General features: G+C 37.4%; 1 protein-coding gene across 1 annotated transcript in view; it reads left to right on the top strand.

Moving 5' to 3' along the window:
* The window catches only part of dock1 (dedicator of cytokinesis 1), a 594,554-nt gene that overhangs the window by 520,202 nt on the left and 62,254 nt on the right, over positions 1–12,098 (top strand). The window contains exons 42-44 of the mRNA XM_060841973.1: positions 2,494–2,575; positions 8,851–8,935; positions 10,109–10,195. Coding sequence (XP_060697956.1) covers positions 2,494–2,575; positions 8,851–8,935; positions 10,109–10,195 — 254 coding nt within the window. The remainder of the gene's footprint in view (positions 1–2,493; positions 2,576–8,850; positions 8,936–10,108; positions 10,196–12,098) is intronic.

The following is a 12,098-nucleotide window of genomic DNA, read 5'->3' as shown; positions in this document are numbered from 1 at the left end:
CTGCAAGAACAAAGAAAATAGTGTCTCATCAGCTTGAGTGAGTTTTGTTTTGAGGACATGACCAAGACATTAGATAAGGGTGGAGCAATAGACATTGTCTACATGGACTTAAGCAAGGCCTTTGACAAGGTCCTGCTTGGTAAACTAGTTACTAAAGTTAGATCACATGAGATCCAAGAATACCTTGCCAATTGGACACATGATTAGCTCTATGGTATGAATAGGGTGGTAGTAGAGGGGGGGGGGGGGGGAGGTGGTTTCAGACTGGAGGCCTGTGACCAGCAGTGTTTGGCAGGGATCAGTGCTGGGTCCCATGGAAGCATTGTTAATTCTTTTGCAGATGACACCAAATTGGTGGTATAGTGGACAGTGAAAAAGATTATTTAAGAGTACAATGGGATCTTCACCAACTGTGACAGTGGCCCGAAGAATGACAGATGGAGTTTACTTTAACTAAATGCGGGGAGTTGCGTTTTGATAAGACGAACCAGGGCAGGGCTTACACGGTTAATGGTAGTACCCTGGGGATCGGAGAGAACTAGGGCTTCGGGTATATATTTACTTGAAAGTAACATCAGAAGTAGATGGGGTGATGAAGAAGACATTTGCAGTGTTTGCCTTCATTGGCCAGAGCATTGAGTATAGGAGTTGGGATGTCATTGTTGCAGCTTTACTAGACATTGGTGAGACCACTTTTGGGGTATTCCATATAGTTCTGGTCATCCTGCTACAGGAAGGATATTATTAAATTGGAAAGGGTACAGAAAAATATTTACAAAGATGTTAATGGCCCTGGAGGGTATGACTTATATGGATAGGCTGGGACATTTTTCCCTAGAGCATAGAAGATTGGGAGGTGACCTTATAGAGGTTTATAAAATCATGAGTGGCATTGATAAGGTGAATAGCCAAGGTCTTATCTCTAGGATTGGAGAGTTGAAAACTAGAGGATATAATTTTAAGGTGAGAGGAGAAAGATTTAAAAGGGATCTGAGGGGCAACTTTTCACACAGACTTATTCGTATATGGTATGGACTGTCAGAGGAAGTGGTTGATGCAGATACAATTACAACATTTAAAAGTTGCATGAATAGGAAAGGTTTAAAGGGACGGCCAATTGCAGGCAAATGGGGCTGGTTTAAATTGAGAATTGTGGTCGGCAAGGAGAAGCTGGATCAAAGGATCTGTTTCCATGTTATGTAACTCTATGACTCTGTAATTGAAAATCTCTGTCTTCAAATTTATAGTGGCTCAGCATTCACCACACTCTGGGGCAGTTAATTCCACAGATTCACAATCCATTGAGAGAAGCAATTCCTCTTCATTTCTGTTTTGAATCTGCCAAAATCCATGACCTCTCATTCTAGGTTACTGCACAAGGAGAAATGTCTGCTCAACATCTAACTTGTTAATCCCCTTTAACATCTTATATATCTCAATTAGATATCCTCTCATTCTTCTAAACTCGAGCAAATGTATTCCTAAACTGCTCATGAGTCCACCATTTCATCTCTGGAATTAATCTAGTGAGTCTTCTTTGAACTGCCTCCAATGTAATTACATCTTTCCTCCAGTAAAGGGACAAAATTATACACAATATGCCTGATGCGAGTTGGCAAAATATCACCTACTTCCGCTTTAGCTCATCTATTGTTGAGTCTTTGATTTTTGAACCTTTGCTATCTTTGGAAACAGGTGATCCTCTGCAGATTAAGAAAAAGTGACATTTATAATGGAGTTAATATTGTATCAAAAATTTAGTTCATAGTTGTATATGATGCCATGATTGCAAACAACTTATTGCCAGAATGGCATAGAAGCATTCAATGGAAAAGGTACCGAGGTTGTAATGGGAATTAAAAATGAATGTATTTCTCCCCACGTTTAAGGCAAGGACATTGTGGATTATCCAAGGCTAGATGCTAGACAAAAACAATAGAGAAAACCATATAGGTGATGCTGAGGTAGAGCTGGGTGTCGTCAACATAAATTTGAAATCTGATCCGATGTTTTTATCTGGTGTTATTAAGAGCAACATGTAATTCTGAAAGAGGATGTATCCTTGCTAGCTTCCAGTGGTAACGGATAGAAGGAAAAATAATTGCTGGAGATGCTGTGACTTCAAATTGATAACTAAATAGGGGAAACAGTAGAAAATAAAGCTGATTCAGAACTAGGGCATGGGAGAGCATGAAGAGAAGGTTTTATTTGGTGATGATGGGCAGTTGAAGTAATGGAACAAATGGATTCAAATTTACTGACAAAGAATTCCATTAGTACCGTGTTTTTGAAATGTGAGTTGAAAAAGCAAAGAGAAATGTGCAGGGATAGTTGGATATTATATGTAAAAAGCCAGAGGTTATATTTACTCTCCAGGATAATCCTGAAGTTATAGATAAATATTGCGTGGACACATGATGTGGTTCAGCCATGCCTGATATCTAAATGGTGTTTGAAATATGCTCAAGTAAACTCTTTAACAAACCCTTGTAGATATTCAGTGTTTCACAGTGCAAACCATACGTGAACTGCCACCAAAATTCAAGAACAAGACTGTGTCTGAACAAATATTGAGGTAAATCGACTCCAACTTTCATTATTTACATATGCTACAAGATCCATCCAGAAAAGTTATTTGGCCCCTACTTATGCATTCACCCATAGACAGACCTTTTAAACACTCCCACTACATTTCTATTGATTTGTAACTTGTTAACTCTACCATCTTTGCAAGAGTTTCCTTTTGGTGTTTATCAATCTTTGCATGACGAACTTTACAATGTTACTTCGATGGTAACATTTTATTCTGAACCTATGCCCTTTTGTTGTCCTACTGTCAAAGTTTAATTTAAAGCAGTATTTGAATTAAGGCTCTTTACAGTGTCTCAAGCACTTGAATGCTTCACTTGTGTCTTGGCAACCAGGGCTAAGCCAAATGCTCACATTGCAATCTGGCCAGATCAAATGCACACTTCCATTGCAATATCCTCTGACTTCTATACTGCTGTAAAAAAAGCAAAATATCAAGCAGGTTCCTAACATTTGCAGCTAAAGAATGTCATTCTGGAAACAATCAGCAAGTTACTCATCTTTTGTGGAGACAATAAATGAGTTAACTAGATGACAGGGTACCTACATCCAAAAAGTTAATTTATTTTTCTTTACACGGATATTGCTTGAGTAAGTGTTTCTGGTATTCATTGTTTTTGAATTATATTCCAGAGTTTTAGCTTTATAGTTGCTGCTGTGTTCAATTGAGTGCATTAAGATGTCATCAGTTATTTCAAAACCATTTGTAAAGTATATTGCTTATTTTACCTTTCTTACCTGCAATATTTTACACTTTGTATATTACATTTTTCTCTACTCAGCGTCATACTGTCTTTGTTCTGCCATAGCACCTTGACTGCCATAGGGGTTTCTTAAGTCAACCTCTTGAAGTTTAAAAATCACAGTTTTATAATTACTAGGCTTTTTTTATTTATAAAAATTTAGTCACTGCCTTCGTTTGTGGCAGATACTTACTCCAGCAATCAACTTTTATACTAAGTATGAGAATCATTTATAAAACAAAAGTCTCCTACTGCTGAAGAATAATAACTGGAAAATAAAAGTGTGACTTGGTGTTCTGGGGTGATATCATTCATTTGCAACAGAAACATATGAAAGCTTTGGAAAATTAAGTTGTCTCATCATTTGTCATTCATAAACTTTAACCTGTGCAAAAAACCTGGGCACATTGCAAAAATTAGACAGAATAGTGCAATGTTTCAAAAAAGACCACTGAAATAAGCAGACACGTGGCAAATACAATTTAATATGAATAAGTGTGAGATGATATTGTTCAAGAGCAACAGAATGGAGCACAAATGTAATTGGTATTATTTTGAAGTGAGTATAAAAGCAAAGGGATGAGTCACTTTTAATTCTTTCACCAATTACTTTATTTCTCTTCTCTGCTAATTGACCCCTCAGCCGTAGAGAAAATTCTCTACTTACTTGGTCTGAACCCTTCATTATTTTAGATCGCATTGTCAAATTTCTTATGCATCTTCCACGCTCAAAAGTTGAAAACAAAACATCTATCTATTTGTATAACTAATACCTCATCCTTGGAAACATTTCCCTAGGGGCTAAGTTTCACAGTATTGTACATCTTGGGGATACCTAAGCAAGGATGAAAAAAAACACAAAATGATTGCGCCAGCTAGTATACATGTCTGTTTGAAAGTCTGGATTCAGTAAACAATATTTGGTCCAAATTGATGATTACCATAATTTGAACTTGACAGGAGATTCTTAGTCAGACATTTCAAGGTTTTGCATATGAATACTGATTAGAAGCCATTTCATGAAGCTGTATATATTGCCTCCTCATAAAGATGATGTTCAGCATGCTATCTAGCATCCAGCAGCAGGTTACAGGAGAGCTTGGGGACTGAAAAAAGATAGTACACAGATCTTCAGCTGTGACATTTTTGAAGGAGGCGCAGAGGCAAAGGGATGTCCTATACAAAGTGAGGAGTCCACCCACATCACTGTTGTATCCCTCTCCCTAGCAGAGGTTGATGATGACTCCTATATTTTTTCCAATAGTGTGATGTTCCACAATATTTTTTGATTAAGTCTTCAGAGAATTTAAGGAACAGGTGTTGCTCAAGTGTACCAGAAGGTCTGTCATTATATGGGTGGTCATCACAGCTGAAGCAGCAAGTATATTTGAAGTGGTGTCAATCACTTTAAGTAGTGTTTGGAGTCTATGCCCACACTCCCTGTAAGAGGAAGTTCTAGGATAAGTAATAGCCTCCAAATCCATCTGACCCAATGAGCAGTAGCAACTGACAATCAGCCCTAAATGAACTTCTCATCCGCAATTCGTACTTTATACTTAACTCATTCACCAGGTTGATATCTTTAAGTAAAAACAGCAAAATGGTTATTCCAGATTATTTCAAGACCCACTGTTTAGATTTTCCAATCACCCATTCAGAGATGTTATTATAGACCAATGGAGTAAGTGGAACTTGAACTCAGGTCTCCTGGTCAAGACCCCACCTTCCCCAACTTGACAGTTTTTTTTCCACCCAAACGTACTGGCAACAGTTGTCCCCAATCACCTTCCCCTCTGGATCAGAGTGGATTTCCTTGGCAATTAATTCACAAGGCAAAAAGTAAAAGACTGTGGAATAGGGCTAAATTGGATGGCAGCACATGTTTAGCAATAGGTTAGAAGTTTTGCTGTATACTATATGTTGGTTTTAAGAAGACTAACTGCAGAGTCAGTTTAGAAATTAGAAGGTTTTAGGGTCAGGTTTGTCAATCATGAAACTTTTTTTTGAACAATGATCACTCACATCTAGAGTATGGTACTCAAAGATAAAGTTGGCTTACGATCAGACATCATGGTTTTCTGCTGAGAACTGATTATATTATCCAGTTGGCGAAGAAACTCCAAGACAGAAGTTGTTTTGGTGATATTTTCCGGATATTATTAAGTTTATCCTATAAGGCCAGAAATTACAACAAGATACTAAAATATATATACATTAACTTCCTCTCTCCACTGTTTTTTTAAATAAATGAATTAATGATGCACTTAACAGCTTTACTGAAACATAATTGAATTTCAAATTTTAATTATCAGTATTAATGTCCATAGAAAAACTTCAAAATCTAGTAGAACAGGTTCCATGAATTATTTCCTGAATAAATGGGACTGAAATAACTCCAGAGGCCAGTATCCTGTCACAAAGTCACCCTTTTATTTACACATGGGTAGGCCTTAACACTGTTCTAGCTCTCAGGGTGAACAGAACCTTTGACACTCCTGTTTTTTTAATTGTCCAAAACTATTTTATTTAAAAAACAATGGCACAAAGTGACTGCACAGTCTATGCTCATGCACATTTCAATCATCTTGAATATATGACAACCCTAACCTATCAATCTTGAGTCAATACAATTCAGGACCGCTAGAGACACAGTAATGATGAAGTGAAATACATCCAAGAGGGCAAATCAGAGTGGACAAATATTGTCTGATTTACAGACATTTAAATAGGTTTAAAGCTCTTGCATTCCTCAAGATTAGCTAAGAAATGGACAGCTGTCCTTGTTTACAAACATGCCATTTCCATTTTAGTGTTAACATCCACAATATTAACTTGCAATATTATGATCCGCATTATACAAGAACGTGAAAAAGAGGGGAAAGAGAGGTTTACCTAACTCCGTCGAGATTGGAAACTCACATACGCTCCTGTTTATATCTGTCAGCTAGGACTCCCTGATTGGGATTGTTAATCTGGTCCAATCAGGGAATTCATTCAATGAGGTCAACCTGGCTGACCTCATTACAAACAGTAGGACCGGCTCAGATTCCTCCAACTCTTCCTTGGATATGGATGGCATGTAATGCACAATAGCTTGCCTCTTGCATCTGGAGCTTCTCAGAAGAAATTCATTCCCTCCTTCGGGCAGCAAAAGTGTCATGGTGGCAACATCCACCATGTCCATCTCAGATTCAGGGGTATCTTCAATGCTTGATGGAGAGGAAGAACCACTGGTTCCAGAACAGTCAGAATCAAGGAGCTGGGCACATTATTCTCCCACACCGTTTAAGAGTTTGCAGTTTTCTTATGCTTGTTCAGGACTTACTGTTGTACCTACCCAAACCTTACACTAGACCTGACCTCACATTGACCATGCTTCTTACCCTGCAGGGCCATTCCCATGGTTCCTACACCAAAGTTTGTCCCCTGAAAGAAACTGCCTCTCTCAGTCAGCAGAATCTTGTGTCCAGTATTGGCAAACCCCCCCCCCGAATCTAGGAAGATCAGATTTAACCTGATGCAGAGTCTTCTCCCCATTAGCAACTCTGCTAGAGTTATCCCTGAAGTTATATGATCAAATAGGAACCAGGACAGTTCGGTTTCTAGTGAAGCTGTTTTTTTCTTCAAACCTGCCTTCAAAGTTTGGATTGCTCTATCTGCCAGATCATTGGATGATGGATGGTATGGCGCTGCTCTTATATGTCGAATACCATTCAACATCAGGGAAAACTCAAATTCCCTGCTGGTAAATGTTAGAAAGACACGCACGTGAATTCCTCAAAGAATGGTACTCCAACCAGAACTCTTATTAACAAACACATCGGCTTGGACCCCATTTACCACCCTCTGAGAAAAAGAACCAGAAATGACATCACCACAGGAAATGACATCTCCATCCCAAGGAAACCTAAACACAGAAAGCGGGTCATAACACCAGTGCTTCACCGGAATGGTTCACTGATGATATGACCTAGTATAGTGATAAAATGCCTGAAAATGAACCTTCCAGCTTAGCAAGCAAGCTTACATCCATAACCAAGAGTCCCTGTGTTCAGGATGTGTCCTGAGTGAGGATATGCAATTGCCATTCCTCAAGTTGTCTTCCCCAAGGTCTGTTGGGCTGGTGAGGGTATCCACTTCCATCAAAAATACACTGCAATTCGTATGCTGTACCTGCCACGTTTTTCCAACGATAAAGTCAGTTGTAGTATCTGTTTGAAGTCCAGTTGGGCCTCATCCAGTAGACACTATTGCATGGTTACATCATTGATCCCTCATACCAAAAGTCTTTTAGCATCTTATTAAGGGTTAAAACAAAATCGCATGCCTCTACCAGTTGTCTTAACCTCGTCAAAAATCCCCTGGATTCCCTTGGTTCTCAAATTGCTGAGTAAAACTGATAATGTCTCAGAATTAGAGGTTTGGGGTCTAAATCCATCAACTCCTGAAAGGTTTTCATTTTTGGTACCTCAGGAAAAGGTTATGTTCCTGATGACCAGGAAAGGTGTGCGTCCACACGCTGTTAGGAGAATTAATCATTGCTTTTCATTTGGCCCAATGTCATTTGTCTGGAAAACAAAATGCATTCTTTCCACATACTGGGCCCAGTCTTCGACAGTAGGATCAACTGAGTCAGGATCAGTGGTGCTGGAAGAGCACAGCAGTTCAGGCAGCATCCAACGAGCAGCGAAATCGACGTTTCGGGCAAAAGCCCTTCACCCGAAACGTCGATTTCACTGCTCGTTGGATGCTGCCTGAACTGCTGTGCTCTTCCAGCACCACTGATCCAAAATCTGGTTTCCAGCATCTGCAGTCATTGTTTTTACCTCAACTGAGTCAACCTTCCCAACTAACAGCATGGTGTCAGAAATGCTTACCCCCAACTCAAAGCTGACTGTTGGGAGGGAATTTCTTCAGGAGTGTACTTCTCTCTCATTGCCACTGAAATCCTGCCACTCAGTCATCCTTTATTTACACATGGAGTGTGCTTGACATTGATCCAGCTTCCTCAGTCAGCTGTCAGGGTGAACAGAACCTTGGACCTTCCTGTTTATATCTTTTTTCCTTCTTTTTCTATTTTTGTGTGTATTTTTTCTCCCCCGCCCCGCAATAGTGCTTATATTCTATGCATGTATGCATAGGTGCAAAACACAGTGAAAACACAGGTGTAAACAATTTTATTACTACTCCACCACCAGGAAAATCACCAAGGTAGGGCTCACTAATTGGACCAGTTTAACTCATTCTCTGAGGTCTGCCTGGCTGACCTTGTCACAATCACGACAGTGACTATTGTCGATGTTCAACGTAAAGTTCAAGGCTGTTCCAAAAGTAAAGTGTGTGTCAGTGTCACTTCTGTTAAAGTCTAACTAAATAAAAGGAGTACTAATAATTTTTGTGTGTGTATCATTGGAAGTGATTTGATATTGTAGCCTCATGACTTTGATTTATCGTAGCAGTTGTATTCTTACCTAGAATTGTTTTTGCTCTTACAGTTTTTATGATTTTTCTTTTACAGTTTTTATACAGTGAATGAAGTACAGAAGTTCCAGTATTCAAGACCAATCAGGAAAGGAGAGAAAGACCCTGACAATGAATTTGCTGTAATATACTTTTGTTCCTAAACTGTAACTTTTGACATAGTTGGAATATGTTCTTAATTGGTAGAGGTGGGCATATGCTTATAAAAGTCATTAATTTTAATCATTTTCTAATAAATGGCAGTCTAAAGCAGTGGACTCCCATTAATATTTGCATTAATAAAAAGAGAAAATATTGGAATGAGACATGGCTGAAAATTGCTTTTGTGATGTATTTAAGTGGCCCTAAAGATCAAAGAACGTATTGTTCTCCAAAGTGAGATCTTTAAGCGCAATCATTGCTCAAAGTACTTTAAATCTTTGAAGTTCTGTTTTTTCACCGAGGCTTGAATTTGACCCTCTGCTTATTGAGCGTTCTCCTAACCTCCAGTCTTTACTCATCAGCACCTTTCATCATAATGCAACTTTATATACCTTTTGCTTCCTCCAATCAATAAGTTTGCCATATTTCAAGTTATATATAAAATGCAGAAGATTTTATTTTAAATTTGGAAGCTGTAAAAAGAACAAAAGAGTTGAGATTAAAAGAAAATGACTATTTTCTGCTAATTGACCACAACAGTGCTAACTTTTCAAATATGTTTCCAGTAACAATGTGGATTCCAAAGCTGAGAGAGAAATGTGTTACAATTATTTACAATTTGAATTTAGTTCCAATTCACCTATACTGCAGGGAGTATTTCATTATTGTAATTCTAATCATTCAAGCTTCTCCAATCTTTCATTATTTAAACCCCCAGTTATGTTGTAGTACATTTTCACATATCCATTATTTTCTTTTTTTTTATTCAATGTTCAGAGATTCAGAAAAAATGTCCAGCCTAGATTTTTAATCAGATTGACCTACAAATGTTTTGCTTACTTAGAACTAATCACACTTCCAAACAGCAGCATATTAGGCAAAAGGACTGAATGGAGAATAATTGGAGCTTAAAGTAACTATATTTGTAATTTTTTCACAATTGACATTCAAGAAACTGAAATAATTTTACTGATGCATCTTTTTTTTCTCTTGTGCCCATGCAAGATGAATAACGTCAAACAGGAGTCAAGATTGTTTTTTTAAACTGCATCATTTATTAGTGCAGTTTTGTGCCTAATGGCAGGTCTAGTAAATGATTCTTAATAGCTTTATTTTTCCAAAGCTAAGCTAATTGCTATAAACTGTTTTCATAGAATATGTGGATTGAAAGGACCACGTACGTGACAGCATACAAATTGCCTGGCATCCTAAGATGGTTTGAAGTGAAATCTGTCTCAATGGTAAGCATTACCTAGAGTGTCCTAAATCAACTACTTTACAAATACAGCATGCAGATAAAATTAATGTCATTTTTATCTGTTTAGGCTTCACAAGTCATCTGATCAATGGCTAATAATGTATTTGTGATGTGCACAGAAAACTAAAATCATGCTGGAAGCTCTTACATAAGATTGTGTTATTTGTAGATTTGTATTGAGCAATGATTAGTAATTGATCTAGAAAAAATACTGATACCCAAACAAATTTAGCAGATTATTCAGTAAGATGTAGTGCAATTCTGCAGTTTTCCCAAACTAATTTGTTGAAATGTTCCAAAAACATTCTGGAATTTAACTTTTTAGTATAAGCAGTTCCAATAGTTTCTTTAATATCGTTATCAAATGTTTTCAAAGTTTTATCTGTTTAATAGTTCAATCTAATACATCATAGTGATGATTGTTTGCAAATTATTTTGACTAATTGATATGTAACTTACTTTATGATTACATACCACATTAATTCAGTTAAATTGAGGCAGGCTGTGACCTCCCTATCTAAATGGCATTGAGAAGCATTGCCACCAGCCTGGTCCAGGGATTGATCTGAAATCATGGGTTCTGCATTTCTGCAGTGGCAGGCATTATCACTGAGCTATGTATAACAAACATCAGAGTCTCGAGAGGAGCTGGAAAGCAAAGGAAAATGAAAGTACTGAATTATCAAAATTTTCATTCTCCTCAGCAATCTATACAGCTAGGCTTTTAGGCAAATCAGTCCAGGCCACCACTTTTGTCTATTGTAACCGCTTGTTTTGGATAGTCTTGATAGAGATTAATGCTTACGCTCTGGATGGGCTGAGTAAGCTATAAACCCTTTGCAGGACATCATGCTTTGCCAAAAGACTAAGATTGATAGTTTTTTGATGGGCAAGGGAATCGAAGGAGCTGAAACTCTTAACACTATCAACTAAGAACTAGAAAGGGAGATTTGGTGGTTGGTAACATATAGTTGAGAACATAGGAGGTTGCTTGAGTGGACAAGTTTAATGTATCTATATAGGGAGATGGAGAAACTTGAGAAAGAGTGAGAGTTGAGGATTAGGACAAGTTTAGCCTGAAAGCTAGGGAATAGAGAAGAAAGGTAATTGAAAGAATGTTCGCAATCAGTGACAAAGAAGTCAGAGCATTTGTATTTGATGGAGGGGAGGGTAAAACTGGCAGGGAAGGATAGCTTTTAATGTACAATTAGCATCAAAGGGGTATGTATGTTTATGTATATGTGAGTGAGAGGGACACTGAGTAGATTCATAACTGCAGAAAGGTAACATTGAATGCCGACTCAGATTTGTAAAGACAATGCCACTGTAATAGGAACGACTGTTAATGTAAGATTGCAATATTCACAGTAAATGATATGTCCATGTTCAGGGTAAAAGTGGGCATTTAAGAAATGCAAGGTTTTCAATAAAGTAATTTAGATCTATCAAATTACAAGAATTGTACGGATTAAACTAAAAAGAAGAAAGCAAGGTGAATTTCACTACTGCTTGCTGCGTAAAATAAATCACAATACTTTGCATACCAGCTAGATTTTTAGATGTAATATGGTGAATAGCTTTTAGCTTTGAGCCAGTACCTGTGAGATCTTTGTTTTCAGCATATTATTAAGGGTTACTTACTATGGCTAAGCAACTCATCGCTTTTCTTCTTTAAATTTACTGATGGAAGCCTTTAGAAACTATATTGAGAAATTCTGAGAAATATAAAAGTAAATTATGTTAATATGCATAATGAAATGAAAAATTATTGAAAAGGTAGAGAATTGTTTATAGAAGAAAAATTATTATTTTAAGTTTAATAATATGGTGGGCTTAAATGCTAGATATAGCAATAATTTATATTTATGATTTAACAGTCTGTACCT

Source organism: Hemiscyllium ocellatum, chromosome 22 (genome assembly GCF_020745735.1).
Source record: "Hemiscyllium ocellatum isolate sHemOce1 chromosome 22, sHemOce1.pat.X.cur, whole genome shotgun sequence".
Classification (NCBI taxonomy): Eukaryota; Metazoa; Chordata; class Chondrichthyes; order Orectolobiformes; family Hemiscylliidae; genus Hemiscyllium; species Hemiscyllium ocellatum.
The sequence above is the reverse complement of the archived record's forward strand: the minus strand, read 5'-3'. Positions and strand labels throughout refer to the sequence as shown.